We start from the raw sequence: 16,839 nt of genomic DNA, 5'->3' as shown, positions 1-16,839 counted from the left end.
TCCTCGCACATAGTACCGCCCGCCGCCGCGCTTTTGCGCATGCGCCCTTCGCGACGGAGGGCGCCCGGAGCGGCTGCGCGCTGAGGCAGGGCGCTCCCCGCATGCGCAGTGAGAGGCGCTGACGGCGCGACGCATGCGCAGAGCCCGCCCTGCCCCCTGCGCCGGCCGCCGGTACCGGGGGGGTGCGGGGTCCCCCCACGCGTGAGCGCGGGGCCGGGGCGGGGTGGGGGGGGGGCGCTGAGCGGGGCTCGGCGGCGGGACCATGAACGCCGCGCAGGGCACGGTGGGCAGCGATCCCGTCATCCTGGCCACGGCCGGTTACGACCACACGGTGCGGTTCTGGCAGGCGCACAGCGGTATCTGCACCCGCACCGTCCAGCACCAAGACTCCGTATCCTTCACCGCCGCTCCGGGGCCTGGCGGGGCCGGGGGGAGGCGAGGGGGGTGGTCCTGCCCCACCGCCCCACGCGGGGTCGCGCCCCGCGGCCGGGAGCCCCCGGTCCCACGGGACCCGTCCCACGGGTCCGGTCCCGGCTGCTGTCTTTTACCGACCTTAACGGGCGCCTGCAGCAGGTGAACGCCCTGGAGATCACCCCGGACCGCAGCATGATCGCTGCCGCAGGTGAGCCCCCCCCGCCGCCCTGGGCACGGGTGACACCGGACACGGGTGGGGGGGTGTCCCTCGGTCACCCCCTGCCCGGTCGTTGCTGCAGGCTACCAGCACATCCGCATGTACGACCTCAACTCCAACAACCCCAACCCCATCATTAACTATGACGGCGTGAGCAAGAACGTCACCTCCGTGGGCTTCCACGAGGACGGGCGGTGGATGTACACGGGTGGGGAGGACTGCATGGCCCGGATCTGGGACCTGAGGTGGGCAGAGGTGGCCGTTCCCCGCTCCGGCAGCACCCTGGAGGCGCTGGAGCCGGCAGCACGCTCAAACACGGTCCTTCCTCACCGTTTTGTTGCAGGTCTCGTAACCTCCAGTGTCAGCGGATTTTCCAGGTGAACGCTCCGATTAACTGCGTCTGCCTGCACCCCAACCAGGTGAGCGCCGGCTCCACCACGGTGGCCCAGCTCCTGCTTTGCTGCGGCTCCTCTGGGTAACCCTGGGGGGCTGCGGAGTTTTGTACCGGCAGACGTAGCAAAAGAGCAGGGGGCTGGCTGGGGAGGGTGGCCTTCCCGGTGGCGCAGAGCTGCGAGCTCTCGGCAGCGTGGCCGGGCAAGCAGCTGCTGGATTCCCGCGTCAAGGCCGCCCCTCCGCCCGCTGCCCTGTTGAGCTGCTGCCGCGAGGAGCTCCGTGTGCGGGAACACAGCCCACGCGGCACGGGAGCCGGCAGGACAGAGCGGCAGTCCCTCCGTCTGCCCCGGGGAAGCCAACGCCGCTCTGTGCGGTGAAGCAAACCTCCTCGAGCGGCAGCGCTGGGAGCGAGCAGGTACCGCAGGCTCACGCCGTGCCCGCGGCAGGCGTCCCGGGGCTTTGTCTGCTGAGCTCATTTGCCAGCCGGCACGTTTGTGCTAATTACCTGCTGGCTGTTGTAAAGAGACACGGTAGCGGCTGTGCTGGGCCTCTCGTCCCGCAGGAGGGGACGCTGCTTTGGGGCCACCTCTGTCCCAAGAATCTAACCGAGGGGGTGTGATGGGAGCGGAACTGGTGGCGTGGGGTGTGCTGGGAGGCTTGAGGGCAGCACGGCTACCAAGAAGCAGCATCTTAGGGCCCACGGCCCCCACAGCCTTTGGGACTTTGGTCAGGTTTGCTCAAGATTCACCAGTAGGTTCAGAAGCTGCTGATAAACAGGCTCAGGAAACGAGGCCAAAAGGCCGCGCCAGCGCATTAGAGGGGCCGGCGGTGAAAATCGATACATATCATTGCAGTGTTAATAACCCGTCTGGTCCGTTTGGTGTTCACAGCGCTGCCGGCGTTGTTTGCAGACGTGGCAGTGCAAACCTTTTTAAAAAGCAGAGTAATAAAAATGATTTTTTTGCATTTGATTCTGCAAAGGTTTAATTTCCCAAGTCCCAGATTTTGGACCAGATTTGAGATCAATTATTCGGACCAGACTTTACCCCAATGCTGCCGATGTTCCTGTAGTGCCAGTGCTGTGAGAATGTATTACGTTAAGACAAATAGTGTTGTTGTACATACGTCTCACATGTGAAGTAATCGTTAATCAAGGTGCTGCTGAGCTGCGGGAGAGGTGTTGGTTTGCGAGCAGAACGCAGTTAATTAGTCCAAAGGTGGCAGGATTTGTTCAGATAGCTTCATGGCTCTGCAGTTCCCTGCTGCAGCGATGCTGATCCAGTTATCCGAGGGAGATTTCTCAGGGCCTGGCTAAAGCCGTGACGGCTTTAGCAATTGCACTTACACCCGCTAAGAGGAGGCTAAGGGTTGAGACGCTTCTGCACTGTGAAGTCAGCTAAATATATCGAGCGATGATTGTCTCCCTCAGAAACAAGCCGTTGCTCGCAGGTACAGGATTAGCTGTGCCCGATGACCTGATCTCCTCTAGGGATTCTGCTAAAATTATGGGCAGCGCAAGACTGTCGATAAAAGCCCTGGTTTTAGTGGCGAGACGCCAGCATTGTCTTCTGGTCTGAGCACGGGATTGGAGCCAGGACTCCTGCCCTTCAGCTGGCTCTTGTCCTTCCCCTGAGAAGGAGAGAGAGAGGAAGAAAAACCATTTAGGCTTGTGTTTTTCAGGTATCTGTACACCCTTGAGTGCTTCAGTTGTTCACTGGCCAGCTTGCATCTTAATGCCAGCTCCTCAGACGTGCTGAAAAGCATTTGGCTTCCGTGGGTGTTTGGAGCTGTAGCTGTGCAGTGGTTCTGGAAATCGGGCAGCTGCTGACTGCTCTGGGGTTTATAAAATTAGCAAGCACTTCTGTGAAGGTAAACAGCCTTTTTTTGCAGAGCGTAACGTGAGATTAGTACTCTGCTGTCAGCACGCAGGGGCGGTCGGCAGGCTGCTGGGGCTCCGAAACAGCCCTGTGCTGGGGAATAATTAGGCAGAACAGGCCCCTGATGCTTAAAACCAGAGCAAGGCTCCACGTGGTGCTACACGGGCACAATCTGGGCACTGGCTTGGGGCTGCTGCTGGCGGGGCTCTCCTCAGAGAGATGAGGCTGCTGGATTTTTGCAGGCAGAGCTAATTGTGGGCGATCAGAGTGGTGCCATTCACATCTGGGACCTGAAGACAGACCACAACGAGCAGCTGATTCCAGAGCCCGAAGTTTCCATCAATTCGGTTCACATCGACCCCGATGCCAGTTACATGGCGGCTGTCAACAGCTCGGTGAGCTCCGACGGCCTTGAAGCCGTGGGGTGGGATTTACGGTGCTCCAGCAGCTGTGGGGCTGCGCCTCCCTTCCCTGGGCACAGGCAGCCCGTTTGCACGTACCGGCTTTGCCGTGCTGTGGTCGGACATGGAAAGTTTGGGCTGCTTTTGGGTGGGTGACCACCAGCCCAGCCACAGATCCCCTGTCTCGCCACAGGGAAATTGCTACGTGTGGAACCTGACGGGCGGCATCGGAGAGGAGGTGACCCAGCTGATCCCCAAGACCAAGATCCCAGCGCACAACCGCTACGCCCTTCAGTGCAAGTTCAGCCCCGACTCCACGTGAGTGCGTGCCGCCCCCTCACCTCCCCGCGATGGGGACAGACGGCCCTTTCTGGGCAGGCAGAGACCAGCTGTGCCTCCAGCTGTTGGCCGATGCTGGCTCCACGTCGCCCTGCGGGTCCCCCAGGGAGGAGCGGGACAGGAGGCACGGGACACACTGGGACTGGGTTGCTGTCGGTGGCGTCCCAGCCCCGTGCCCTGTGATCTCAGCTGGCTTTGGAGCCACGAGCTGCTCTTACAGCTGGGCTCAAACTGCTCGTCTCCGGGAGCAAAGTGGTGAACTTGGGGTACTCCCTCACCGAGTCTGGCTTGAGTGTCCTAAGGCAGTTGATACAGGTGTAAAGAAATATTACAATGAACGCCGGCCTCTGGCTCGTTACTGTTCCAGGCCCACATTACGAGAGGCCCTGAGGTGTACAGCGTGACTAATGAGATTGCCCTCGCCTGTCTCTTCCTTGCAGGCTCTTGGCCACATGTTCTGCGGATCAGACGTGTAAGATCTGGAGGACTTCAAACTTCTCGCTGATGACAGAGCTGAGCATTAAGAGCAATAACCCAGGGGAAACGTCTCGAGGCTGGATGTGGGACTGTGCCTTCTCCGGGGACTCCCAGTACATCGTCACAGGTGAGGCAGCGCTGCTCCCCCGCCCGTGGCCCAGCGCTCAATCGGGGCTACGCCAGGGCCCTGAACCGAGCAGTTCCTCTAACTGGGATGTTGGCAAACCCTCGTGCCCCAGTACGCGAGGAGAGAGCCCCCAGCCTCGCGCCCACAACGCAGTCATCTCATTCCTTTAAGCATTTTGCCTGTGCTGCCATAGGGCGTCTCTTTAAACTGGAGAGCTCGTCTTCACGTGCACAGTTTATTTGACCTGGCAGCAACGCTGTTGGCAGCACACAGCGTGATGGTCCCTTCAAAGCGTACATGTTGTAATTTCCACAGTAACTTCTCTCCAAAATAATTAAAACCTCACATAATACAGAAATGCACTAAGCTTCTTGCTCTGCGTGGCTCCCTTACCTGTCATCAACAGCCCTAATAAAGGCATCGAATGAAGGAAGAGGGAAGTCTTCATATAAAGAAAAAGTTTAAAGGGTAATGCAATATATCCTACTCCCCTTTTCACTTTCTGTTCCAGCCTCCTCTGATAACCTGGCGAGACTTTGGTGCGTGGAGACGGGAGAGATCAAGAGGGAATACAGCGGCCACCAGAAAGCAGTTGTCTGCCTCGCTTTCAACGACAGTGTGTTGGGATAACAGTCACATGTGGGAAGGAAAGGACCTCTGCTTGTTTTCCCTTGCCTTACAGTGGCAAGCAAACTCTCTGGAGCCCGAGACGCGCACTTGTAACCACCCCCTGCGCCGAGGGGGAGGCCTTGGTCTCTGGCAGAAGCAGCTGAGCGAGACCAGGATTCAGCTCCGAGCAGATCATTACTGAAATGTGCGTGGCCTCTGAGGGAGGCCGCTTGGGCAAAAGGGAATGGGAGAGGGAGGCACGACCCCACTGAGGGGAGCTGGGTACGGTTCAGCTGGAGGAATCCCTGTGGCATCAGCTGCTGACAGCTCGGTGATGTTCTTGTACCCCAGAGTGGAAAAAAAAAAAAATCAGCCTTTCTAAATGATGGAAGAGGCTGAGCAAAGAGAGGAGAGGCAGCTGTTTTCTTGTTTTGCAGTCCCTTTATTCGAAGTGTATTTCAGACTTGCTTGGAGAGCTGCGCTCCTATAAAGCCAACCCTTCCCCAACAAATTTAATAACCTTGTGTTGAACAGGACATGTAGCCATAAAACACTAGCTACTCCACGTGATTCCTCTAGGCCTGGATCTCCTACTACCTACAAGATGCAGCCCTGGAGCACAGCTGCAAATAAAGTGTCTGTACTGACAGTGCTGAGCAGAGTCCTGTTATTTTTCTAAACGCTCCTGAGCTGCAGCATGAAATCAGCAGGAAGCGTTTGGGCGATACTGTAGGTGTTACCTTCCTTGTTGAAATCAGAGGCTTTTCAGGAACCCAGTTCAAGTATGTAGAGCAGCGAGAGGGCATCCGCGGTTGCGGGGCTTACTCGGGGAGGTAATAGAAACAGATAGACACACAAACGTTGCTTGGAAAACAGATGTCAATGCAAAGGTAGATGAGCCGCTGCTTCCCCGGACCTGCGAAATGAGCAAGGACAGAAGCAGGGTGAGAGGAATGCTTTTGGAGTCCTGCAGATAGGAGTCCCTGGGGAGCCCCACAGAGGAAAGCCTCAGGGAACGACCTTTCTCGTTAAAGCTGGAGTAAGAACAGAATGAGAGCGCGGCAGGCTGCTTGTGGTGAAAGTGAAGGTGACAAGCATTAAGCCAAGAGCGTTGCAGGGGACTGCTCTGTGGTGTGGGGCCATGCAAGCAGGCTGCACTGCCCGGGGAAGGGGGCTCGGAGCCTTTCCCAGCCAGCGCCGCCGTTCACTGCAGGTTGTGGGTACAAGCCAGCGCTCGGTGAGTGCTGAAGAATGGTTTGATTTTGACCTAGAGGTCACCTGTCCCTGTCCTGGCCCTTGGCAACCCTTCCTGGGCTGTGCATCAGCTTTTGCGCAGCAGAGCCCACTCCTCTTAGATGTGCTAGAAACAATCGTGCTTCCCTCTTCTGTGAAGGGGCACGTACAACTTACCCTCCCCTCTCCTGACCCAGAAGATGGATGTCTGCTCACACAGGGTCTGGACAGCCTCCCCCAGGCTTTTGGGGTCCACCTCTTCCCCTGCCAGAATGCCCAGGAACTCCCGGTAGTACTTGGTCTGGTTGTCCTGCCGTAGCATCTGATCAGCCTGAAAGAAACATCCCCATTAATTCCTCCCAAGGCGCTTTGCTCCTCCCGGCACTGCCCTCCAGCCCCGCAGCCCCACTGTCGCTTTCAAGGCACCCAAGGAGCAGTCCCTACCCTGGCAGTAAGGGCAGGTTTCTCCCTACAGCTGCCCGGTCCCACCAGGCTGCCGGGAGGCTCGCTCTGGCCAGAGCAGCCTCCTGGGAGAAGCCTGGCTGCTGGGGCGAGGCTGGAGCGGGGACGGCCCGCAGCCCCTCGCTAGCCCTGCGGCGTGGGCGCAGTTCCTCTGGGGCCCCTTCCTGGGCTGCTTTGTCCCCACACCTGGAGCTAAAACACCCCGTTGTGCCAGGTGTCACAAGCACCACAGCCCGCTGGCAGGGGAGCGACCCGTGGCAGCCCTGTCCCCTCTCCGCGTGCAGTGGCGGAGCCCCCCGCACCAGGCGTGATGCAGTTCAGTGTCCTCCAGCCCCGTGGTGGCTGGGACAGGACACGGCTGAGCCAACACCAGTTCCCGTTTGACGGCTGCGTGGGCTGCTGGCAGCCCCAGCACCACCAACTCTCTTACTTCCATTAAGGAGCCTCAAAGCCTGGCAGATGCTCTCTTCTCTGTGTATCCCCTTTGGTAGCCTGCTCTCATGGCTGCTGTGTTCCTACACCCCTCTGGGTTAAACGCTGCCCATCATTGCTTCCCGGCTGGGTGGGAACGGCAGGTGAGGGACAAGGACACCCCAGGAGCCCCCAAAGAAATGGAGAGCAGATGGCAGGGGCACAAAAAAATGGGGCCTTCTGTCTTCTTGAAACAGAATCTGCCCCCTGCCCACGCAGCCATTAACATTTTGTTCAGAGGGTCCGTGTACGTGATTTACTCCAACTTTCTTCCCCATGAAATGGTAACAAACCCCCTTTGTTTTTTGTTCCCCAGATTTTTGAGCAGGTAACAGAATCCAGTGGGAGCAGGTCCTGCCAGAGCCCTGCTATTCACCTCTGTGGGACGTATCGCCGTTCCCCGGCCTGCACCCCTGCCGCTTCTCACAGAAGATAGGATATCGCTAAACCCGGGAGTTGCTGCTCTGAGCTCGCAGGCGGAGCCCAGCACTGCAAGGCAGGGCGCTGCTCCTCCGCAAGACACCAACCCGGCCCCCCCGAGCCATGGATCGCACAGAACGGGGCTGCCGCTGCTACCCCTGGGCGGGGGAGCCCGTGCCCTCGCTTAGCCACGCTTGGGATGCTGCTGTAGAGTCACCACCGCGAACGCAAATCCATGCAGGAAAGGGTCTTCAGTGAGCCAGGACTCTGTGCAAAGCCCAACTCATCACCCCCGTCTGCTCAGCCACCCCGGGGAACGGCCACAGCAGCTGCTCACTCTCTGCTCAGATGCGTTGAGTGGTGTCTTTAGGGCTTGGAGGTCCCAGGCATCCATCCTCCGCAGGTAGCACGCACGCCGCTCCACAGGTTTGTAGCACACGTAGCCCTGCGAGACAGATTGTGCCCTGTGAGAGCAGGCAGCGGCATGTGCCCGCAGCTGCCTTAAGAGCCCCAAAACCAGACATTCCTCCTTTTGTCCTGCCTTTTCTTTCCTAGCTAAAGGTGCAGAAAAAGGCACCAAACCGTAGCTGGTTGGAGTTCTCCCCGGTCTACTCCTGCTCCCACCCAGCAGCTCTTCTCTCGGCAGCCTGGGCTCCTCTGCTCGCCCCCAGGCTAGCGAGGCAGGTAGTTACCCCAGCAGGCTTACGTTCCTGCTGTCGTACAGCACCACGGCGCTGCGGTTGCTCTGTGAGGTTACGTAGTAGGTCACGGTGCTCCTGGACTCGTCCACTAAGGCTGTCTGGTTCCTCAGCGGGTCTGGCTGGCCCTGGAGCGTTAGCCGGATGAGCTGAGAGCCAGCCTGGGCACAAAGAGAGGGAGGGCAGCACCAACCGTCAGCCGTTCAGCGTCTGTGTGTGGTGTCTCCCCGCCAACATCCCCCCTCACACCCCTCGCTTGTCCCTGTTAATCTGAGTTATTTAGCGACGGCAGCAAGCTCTGACCCAAGGGAGGGGAGCCGATCTGTGAAGGAGACCGCTCTCCATCACACAGGGCTGGGGGAGAGGTGCCAGTGCCCCTCACGCCGAAGGTGCCCACCCTGCCGGGCAGCAGGGTGCTGGAGGAAAGGGCCAGGGCCTCTCCGCCAGCCTCCGCCGCAGCCAGGCACGGGGGGAGGCTGGGATCTGCCGCCCCTGCCAGCGCAGCTCGCTGGCAGCAGACACGCTCCCCCCGCGCCTCAGAGGCCAGAGCCACGCGTTGGAACGTGCCTGCTGAGCGAAATACCAGCTTGCGGCTATATTTACAAACGATGCACTGAAGTTCCTCTAATTTAAGCAACGGTTTCTGGCAGGCGCGTTGCAGGGGTGAGAGAGCCGCCGCTCAGCTCGCTGCCGGCACCTTCCCGCCCTTCTGCCTGCGATGGGGTAACCGGCCAAACCCAGCCCCACGCTCAGCCCGGTCCTCCCTCCCGGCAAGTGCTTCCGACACGAATCGGGGCAGGAGGAGGTTTCCTGCCTGAATCGGGATCCCTTACCTGGGCAGAGCTGGGGGAGAAGCCGAGAACCCCCACAATGCTGATGCCAACAGCTGCAAAAAACAAGGCAACGGACAAGATGATCCAGAAGGTCCTGGATGGAGCTGTGAAGCGCGCTGCGGCCCTCCTGTCCTGGCAGCCAAGGCAAAAGAAGGGAAAGGGAGTTCAAGTCAACCCTGCTGCTGGTTATTCTTCACCATAAAACACACTTCCCACTCACGGCACACATCGCTGTGCAAACTGCTGGGGTCTGAACGTGGAACTGCCAGAACATCACAGCAGCCCCCAGAACATCATCACTCCTATCCCCCAGCGATGGAGTTTCAGCTCCGACACCCCAGTAAGCAGCGCTCCCACGGCCGAGCACTTCCCTCCTGCGGCCGGGGAAGCAGGCAAACCCTGCAAACGCGCCGAGGAGCAGGAAGCGTCCCACAAACAGGGGCTGCTGCTGCACCTCAGCAAATGAAGTTATTTTGGTTTATAGCAGAAATCGCCAGGAGAACCTTCAGCATTTGAAACAGGCCCTGTGTGGAGCGATCCTGCTTCCTTGCCTGTATTTTATTTTCTTGGTAAGTTGTTCTTCACGCAGACCAAGCTGTTACTTGAAGTAAGAGAGCTTGGCAGTCATGTGGCACTTCCAGTGGCTCGATTAAAAATCACTTTAATTCTTATAGTGAAACAATTTAACTTAATGGTGCATAAAATCATTTTTACAAAGCAGAAGGAATGTGCTTTCAATAACAGAGTTTCATCCACACTTAAATATAATCTGTTTCTCAATCTTTTGAAGCACATAGAGAAATTCCATCGATGCCCACGGTTGCATTTGCTACAGCCGCACAAGGAACGGGCTCTTCAAGCCTCCGGGTCAGTTACTGGTGTTTTGCAGCAACATGTAACTTCCAGATCCATTCCACTAAAAAAGCAGTGAGTCTTAACAAAGTTAAAGCTGCCAAAGCTGAATCCAAACGCAACAGAGCCCAAGCCCTCCGGCAACGGGTGGCTTTTCAGTAGCTAATAAAACTTCCTCGGGTGGGAAAGGCTGCAGTCCCTGCGTGCCGCGCGTCCCCAGCGGCTCTGCAGCGGCAAGCCGGGGTTCCTTGGCACCTCTGACCTGAGCCCCCCGCCTTGTCGCGCAGTTTATGCTGCGTAAGTCTGGGCACATCGAAGGAAATCCAGCCGAGGGAGTCGGATGCCTTACAAGGAGCTGAGCTGTGGGGTGCTGGGGATGAACAAAATCATCTTACCAGGATCCACGGGAACAGCAGGAGCTCAGCCCCTTCAAAAGAGGAATCAGGCAAGCACAGCGCAGGGGCCGCCTGTGAGAGCTGGGGGAGCAGGGATACTCACTGCAGAGAGAGCACGGTCGGTGCCGCTCCTGCCCTCCATCCTCACTTCAGACGAGGCCCTCGCTCCCGCAGCTCTGCCTCCCAGCACGCACGCTGCGCATGATCCCAGCTCCAGGCGCGCCCGGGAAACCGACGCGTGCATCCACGAGGCGTAAATACGCGTCCCCTGCGCCCAAAGGGCCTCCCGGCCAGGAGCTCCTGGGCTCGGAGCTACGGGGAGGGTGAAACCCTAGAGCTGCCACCTGGGGAGAGGAGGTGGAAAGAGGGGGGTGAAACCCCCGGCTGCCGAGAGATGCTGTCAGTGCATAAAACCGCTCTTCCTGCTCACCTTGCGAGGCGGCTGGAGGGAGCAGGGGGGGCGACAATGGGGGGCTTTGTGCCGGCCCTCCCTGCTGGCAGGCCACGATAGCTGGCCCGGGTAAGTCTCATTAAGAGGCACAATGAACAGAGAAAAGCAGCAGCCTGCCCTTGTCATCAGTTATTTCTACATTTCAGTGTGAACTTTGTGCTGCCGGAGCTCCGCGGGCTGAAGCCAACTGTTTATCCTGCGGACTGCTGCCCCGCGAGCCTCGGCTGCACGGACGTGCTTGTGTTCCACCTACGGACCTCGCTTCCTTCGCGCCCCAGGGAAAAGTCGTGGCCACAGCCGGAGCCGCGCTCACGCTACACCCGTGTCCCGTGACAAGGAACACCCCGCGGGGAACAGTGTGGGTCGCCAGACCGTGGTTTTCCTGAGCAGCCCAGAAGCCCCCGTGAGAGCGTTGTGGTTTTCAGCCCTGCCAGCCAGACGTAACCAACTGAACGGAGGCAAGGAAAAGCTCAGCAGGACTCCTTCACGTGGTATTTATCGAGGGAAAATGCAGCTTTTAGATGTTTTCCTATCAAGCACGGCCCAGCCCTGATCAAACTCAGCCACGAGGGCAGCTCATCATGGAGTTTCTTGTTACCAAAGCACGAGCAGCCCCCTCCCCACTGGCCTCCCCTGGCCTTCTGAAGGTCGAAGCCGAGCTGTTTCAGCCGATCACCATCTTGTTCTAACACCTGCGCCTGCGGGACGCGAACTCAGACTCTGGACAAACACGCACCTGAACGCTGTGGCCCAAAAAAACCCACCCCATCAGTTACTCCTTTAAAACAGCAAAATAGAGCGAAAGACTGCAGCATCCCGTGCTGCGGCTCTGGTGAAATGAGGAACAGCGTTGGAACCATCAAACCACTGGTTCTGCTTCCGCCACCCACGGCGTTACAGAGACCGGGCCCTGCTCCCCGCGCGTAGCGGCTGGCTGCCTTCTGCTGCCGCGGAGCTTAGCGCAAGACGTTTGAAAAACAAGCCGAAACACGCAGTCGGGGCGCTCGATCCACAGAGGGTTTAACAGCCACGCAGCAGACACTTTCCCACTTTCAGAAATGTAGGCCCCGCCTAATCTAAGGTGCAGGAATGAAGCAAAACCCTCTATAAAACATTGTTCATGAAAGGATTGTTGCATTCTGCTCGGTGCTCTGCTCTTAAAGGAGCAAATCCCAGCCCACACTAGGAGCTCCGCACCACTCTGGGCACCAGGACCAAAGAAATACACACCAGGGTTGGGATTTCTTCCCAATACAGCACGTAAGGAGTAAAGACGCTAAACACAGAGGGCACCCCTGGCTCCCAGAACCTGCACACAGGACAGCTGCGCCGAAGCCCACCGAGAAGAGACTACAAAAAGACGACAAGGCCGGGGGAAAGCAGGTTTGTAAGTTTAATGTGAATTCAAGTAGAGGCTTGAAAACCGTTTGGAAGTTGATACAGAATTTTGAAGCACGATTGACACCGTCACCAGAACATTTCCGCATAGGTGAATCGAGGTAATGGTTCCCGTGTACAGTGAACAGTACGTGGCAGGGACGGTGTGCTGCTTCAAGGAGGCTGAACGCCTCTCCCGGCAATTACTTTACTTGACATATTCTGAAATGATAAGCACCAGATGCAGGAACTGAATCAAAGAACACACTGTTTTCGGACCCCACCTGCAGCAAACCCATAATGTCCGTTTCCATGTTACCCAGATAAAGCCAAAGTTCTACCTGCGAGTGTTTCTCTGTGACTTTACACAGTCACAGCCTTCCCGCTGGAGACAGGTACAGGAGGTCGTCCGTGCTTCCTACACAGCTCCGAGTTACAAACACCCTTTTACAAGAGCAGCTGATATTCTGGTAACACCGACAGACAATATGAACGGTTATTGCCGTACAAACGAGGTGCCAAGTCTACTCATTTTGAGTGTCCGAGTGGAAGGAAATGGCATTGACACACTGCTGGAGCTATCCAGCTGAGCAGCAGGAGAAGGAAGGCTAGTGTTTAAATTTAGTTGCTGATAGCAGAATCTATGGAATAAAAGCATGTTATTTGCATATATCATTTTTTCACTTAATTCTGTAATGCAGAAGCTTTCAGCTGTGCCTTCAATTCAGCCAGCAGAAAAATCTACCCCATAGCCTGAGCCATGCATCACCCAAACCCGGATCAAAAGAAAATCACCACCTGAGCAAGCAAGTGCTCCTCTTCAGACAAGCCACCGGTGCCAGGCCCCCACACCAGAAGCCCACGGAAGGCACCGACCTCAGCTATTTAAAGGAAGCACGTGGCCATCGTCACGCGTGGCCAGGGGGCCAACAGGCGCGTGTCGGTGGGAAGCTGGACTGTGCACCACATCCATCCCCCGTGGGCAGAGCGCTACTTCAGGTTCTGCGGCTAAAGCCATGGCAAGCAGCTATTTTGATGCTGAGGGAAGTACGAGGACTAACTCGGTACTAATCCGGTTATTTCTGGGGTGCAGCAGTGGCAGAGGACAGTCCTACGTGGTTATAGAGTTTCTGCATTACCTAATGCAAAGGCTTAGGAGAATTAAACCTACTGCGATCTGTGAAGTACATTCCTCTTATCCTCCCTTCTGGGAAACAAGATATATTATCACAATCTGTACTTAAATTTATATTTTAAATATATTCTGATATATATTTAGGGTGGGGTAGGCCTTGCAGGTACACGTGCTTTACGCAGACACCCAACGCTTGGACAGACACAGCGCACAGAAGACGCCGCCTGCGTTCCGCGAGCGGGATCACCCCCACCTGCATCGCAAGTGCAATTTGCGACGGTCAAACAAAGGCGCTGGGTCTCGGTTTCTGTGACCCGACATCACACTTGCAGCGGGTTGTGCCGCCAAACAGGAACCCCTCAGGAAAAAAAAAAAAGAAACCAAGCTAAGGGCGAAAGCTAGTTCTGCCAGCCACCGCAAGCGTTGCCAAGCACAGCCGCTAAGTTACTACACACTCCCAGAGTCATTTCCCTGAATAAACCAGACCAAGCCACGGCCCGTCCAGGCGAGGACACACCGCAAATTGGTGCGTTCTTTTCCTCAGATCAACCAGCTCAACTTCCCTCAGCTCAGTCTAGAGGATGACGTGACAACGAGTATCACAAACATTTGGATAGATGCGTTGCTCATAATTTAAAAAACCCAAAAGCCCCGAGCCCACCAGGCGTGGGTGACACCGTAATGCCCTCTTTGTTTCAAAGTGCATTTAAAGACTGAGATGTAAACAACATCATAACAAGAGGACAGAAGGGTTAAAAAGCTAAGGGTTGCTAACTCCGAGTACGTTACTGTCATGAGGTGATTAACAGGGGCCCTCCTCAGGGTACTGCCGCAGTGGCTGCAAGCATTTTGCTCTATTAATCCCCCAGCGCTGGGAGAAGGTCAGCGATGCTCTCGACGTAGTAATCGGGAACCAGGCTCTGCCTGGTGGGACAGTCGCTCTCCTGGTGGCCCTTCACCTCCTCCAGCGTGGTGACGCCGGTCAGCGTCAGCAGTGTGGTGAGGCCGCAGCTATTGCCCATGAGGATGTCCGTGTCCAGCCGATCTCCCACCATGATGGTACGAGCGGGATCGATGTCAAACTCACTGGCCACACAATCAAACATGTACCGGTTGGGCTTTCCTATGATGAAGGCCTCGCGCTGGGCTGCTGTCTCCACCGCTTTTACCAGGCAGCCAGTCCCTAGGGAGAGAAGAGAAAACATAGATTAGAAGCTGCAGAAGACTCTTGGCATCCCCATGGGCTGGTACAAAACCATGCAGTGCTTTGGAAACACAACACCCAGCTCCACAGACAAGACAGGCAGAGGAAGAGGTTAGTCCCAAGAGAGGTGGTGCATAAAACCTGCCAGGAGGCTGGAACCCCATCCCACATTGAGATCCAAAAGGAGCTGTTATTCCCCGAGTAAAGCAAAGGCCCAATAAAGACTCTTCCCCTTAGGGGGGGTACAGGGGAGGGGAAGCCCAGGCTCCGGGCCGCTGCACCAAGGTACAAGGCTGCTGCTGCCCTTGTCCCAAGAGGCAGGACCGAGACCGGGACACCCCCAGAGCCCGGGGATTCACTCCGAACGGGCCGGGGCCGCCTCCCAGCACCCGCCGGGCGACTCCAAGCCGCCCCCCGGCCCCCCTGCCCCGCGCACCGGGGATGGCGGTGCCGCCTTCGAGAGGGAGGCGGTGGTCGCGGTTGGTACCGACGAGGAGGCAGTCGGCGCCGCCGCGCAGGAGGTAGCGCAGGGCCTGACACAGCTTGGCGTAGTTGAAATGCTCGTCGAAACCGACGAGGACGGCGCGTACGGCGGGGTCGAGCGGCGCCTGGGCCCAGTCGGCGGGCGCGGGGCCGGGCAGGGCGGTGGGGCCGGGGCCCAGGTACGGGACACCGACGGCCTCCAGCTCGGCGGCCAGTGCCGGGCTGCCCAGCACGTAGGCGGCGGCGCCGGGCGGCAGGGCCTGGCGCAGGTAGCGGGCGGCGCAGTAGGCCGAGCCGAAGATGTGGCGGGGCTGGGCGGGCGGGAAGCCCAGCCGCCGCAGCTTCTCGGTGTAGGCCGCGCGTGTCCGGCTGCTGTTGTTAGTCACGTAGCACAAGCGTTTCCCCGCCGCCGCCAACCGCTCCAGCGCCTCCGCCGCGCCGCCCACCGCCACCTCGCCCCGCCACAAGACTCCATCGCAGTCGAAGAGGAGCGTGTCGGCGGCGCCCAGCACGGCCCGGGCCGTCTCGGCCTCCAGCCGCCGGCAGCACCGCCGGCCGCCACCCGCCATGGCCGCCATCGCCGCGCCTCAGCCGCGCGACCGCCCGCCGGCCGCTCCCATTGGCCGCGCCGCGACCGGCGCGCGTTCCCATTGGGCGACGTGGCGGCGGACCCGCCCTCCCCGGCCGGCAGCCGGCTGACCGGAGTCCTCTGCTGCCCTTCCGCACGGCGCCGTGAGGGCGGCCGGCTCGCTCCGCTCTCATTGGTCGTCCGCCTCAGCGGCCCGCCCCCCGCGCGCTGCCATTGGTCAGAAGACATGCGCTCCCCCCGCCCATTGGGCCGCCCCGGGGTCGTTGGGACCATCGTGGAGTCGTTGGGGCTGGAAAACGCCTCGGGGGTCGCCCGGACCGGTCGCCCCCCAACACCCCCAGGCCTCCTGAACCGTGTCCCCAACTGCCACATCTACACGTCTTTTAAAACCCCCCAGGGATGGTGACGCCCCCACCTCTCTGGGCAGCCTGTGCCAAGGCCTGACCGCTCTGTCAGTACAATTTCCCTAATATCTGATCTAAACCTCCCCTGACGCAGCTTGAGGCCATTTCCTCTCGTTCCTTGGGAGATGAGTCCAATCCCCACCTCACTACAACCCCCTTTCAGGTAGTTGCAGAGATCGATAAGGTCTCCCCTCAGCCTCCTCCAGGCTAAACACCCCCTGCTGCTGTTGCAGAGGCCTCAGGCAAGAATGCACTCAAGGAAATCATCTTTGCAAGCCTGATCCAGGAAGTCCTGGAGGGATGCAAACAGCAGCAGGCGCCAGCTGAAACCAAGACAAAAGGAACTAAGGACATCTCCATCTAGATAAGAGTCAGAACACCAGTTGAAACCAACAGACCTTGCAACACACTGTGCCAAGATCACCTGATGGGCCAACTCAGACCCATGTATGGAAGAAGGACTCAGAGTTCATGGAAAGCACAAAAAACACCCCTTCAACAAACCGCTAGGGACCATTGGAGACCATCTGATACCTCTCCACGGGCTCCTAAGGGATTTAAAACGCATGGGTAATTAAGATGCAAGTATTATAATTAGTTCCAAGAAACAGAATGAATATGTATAACTACTCCGGGAAGTCTAATGTATATGTATATAACTGTGCGATATAAGCTCTGTCTATCGCAACTTGCGGTATGCACGCTAGGAGGAATTATCCCCCGTGTATCCAGCGCTATAATAAAGACTGCCTGCTTCTTAATACTACATTGTTGTTAAGGAGCTTTATTACCCGTTCTGGTGACACTCTCTCAGCCGCTCCCCAGCACACTTGTGCTCCAGACCCTGCCCCAGCCCCGCTGCCCTTCTCTGGACACGCTCCAGCCCCTCAAGGCCCTTCTTGTCCCGAGGGGCCCAAAGCTGAGCCCAGCATTCGAGGTGGGGCCTCCCCAGGGCCGAGCACGGGGGCCCTATCCCTG

At 58.0% G+C, this 16,839-nt stretch overlaps 3 protein-coding genes across 3 annotated transcripts; 1 reads left to right on the top strand and 2 right to left on the bottom strand.

The window, feature by feature from the left end:
• The first annotated feature begins 128 nt into the window (after positions 1-128).
• On the top strand, positions 129-5,503 carry MLST8 (MTOR associated protein, LST8 homolog). The gene is made up of 8 exons (XM_064461349.1): positions 129-391; positions 571-622; positions 714-876; positions 975-1,050; positions 3,144-3,296; positions 3,496-3,620; positions 4,082-4,245; positions 4,757-5,503. The coding sequence occupies exons 1-8, from the start codon at positions 263-265 to the stop codon at positions 4,873-4,875; spliced, it is 981 nt and encodes a 326-aa protein (XP_064317419.1). The 5' UTR covers positions 129-262; the 3' UTR covers positions 4,876-5,503.
• On the bottom strand, positions 5,121-11,002 carry BRICD5 (BRICHOS domain containing 5). Its single transcript, XM_064461351.1, has 6 exons — positions 10,322-11,002; positions 8,972-9,103; positions 8,147-8,299; positions 7,778-7,885; positions 6,265-6,418; positions 5,121-5,770 (listed from the first exon to the last, which is right to left on the bottom strand). The coding sequence occupies exons 1-6, from the start codon at positions 10,460-10,462 to the stop codon at positions 5,676-5,678; spliced, it is 783 nt and encodes a 260-aa protein (XP_064317421.1). The 5' UTR covers positions 10,463-11,002; the 3' UTR covers positions 5,121-5,675.
• Positions 11,003-12,038: 1,036 nt separating this feature from the next.
• Positions 12,039-15,478, bottom strand: PGP (phosphoglycolate phosphatase). Its single transcript, XM_064461350.1, has 2 exons — positions 14,822-15,478; positions 12,039-14,364 (listed from the first exon to the last, which is right to left on the bottom strand). The coding sequence occupies exons 1-2, from the start codon at positions 15,444-15,446 to the stop codon at positions 14,039-14,041; spliced, it is 951 nt and encodes a 316-aa protein (XP_064317420.1). The 5' UTR covers positions 15,447-15,478; the 3' UTR covers positions 12,039-14,038.
• Between the last annotated feature and the right edge of the window lie 1,361 nt (positions 15,479-16,839).

This window comes from Phalacrocorax carbo, chromosome 10 (genome assembly GCF_963921805.1).
Source record: "Phalacrocorax carbo chromosome 10, bPhaCar2.1, whole genome shotgun sequence".
Lineage (NCBI taxonomy): Eukaryota > Metazoa > Chordata > Aves > Suliformes > Phalacrocoracidae > Phalacrocorax > Phalacrocorax carbo.
The sequence above is the reverse complement of the archived record's forward strand: the minus strand, read 5'-3'. Positions and strand labels throughout refer to the sequence as shown.

What these genes read in the sequence shown, in the direction of transcription:
- MLST8 (XM_064461349.1), top strand. Translation starts at nt 263, where the DNA reads ATGAACGCCGCGCAGGGCACGGTGGGCAGCGATCCCGTCATCCTGGCC. An exon ending in GCCCGGATCTGGGACCTGAG is followed by an intron (nt 877 to 974) that starts GTGGGCAGAGGT and finishes GTTTTGTTGCAG; the next exon opens with GTCTCGTAACCTCCAGTGTC. An exon ending in TGGCGGCTGTCAACAGCTCG is followed by an intron (nt 3,297 to 3,495) that starts GTGAGCTCCGAC and finishes GTCTCGCCACAG; the next exon opens with GGAAATTGCTACGTGTGGAA.
- BRICD5 (XM_064461351.1), bottom strand. Translation starts at nt 10,462, where the DNA reads ATGCACGCGTCGGTTTCCCGGGCGCGCCTGGAGCTGGGATCATGCGCA. An exon ending in TCTCCCCCAGCTCTGCCCAG is followed by an intron (nt 8,300 to 8,971) that starts GTAAGGGATCCC and finishes CTTTGTGCCCAG; the next exon opens with GCTGGCTCTCAGCTCATCCG. An exon ending in TCAACGCATCTGAGCAGAGA is followed by an intron (nt 6,419 to 7,777) that starts GTGAGCAGCTGC and finishes TGTTTCTTTCAG; the next exon opens with GCTGATCAGATGCTACGGCA.
- PGP (XM_064461350.1), bottom strand. Translation starts at nt 15,446, where the DNA reads ATGGCGGCCATGGCGGGTGGCGGCCGGCGGTGCTGCCGGCGGCTGGAG. An exon ending in AGGCGGCACCGCCATCCCCG is followed by an intron (nt 14,365 to 14,821) that starts GTGCGCGGGGCA and finishes TTCTCTCCCTAG; the next exon opens with GGACTGGCTGCCTGGTAAAA.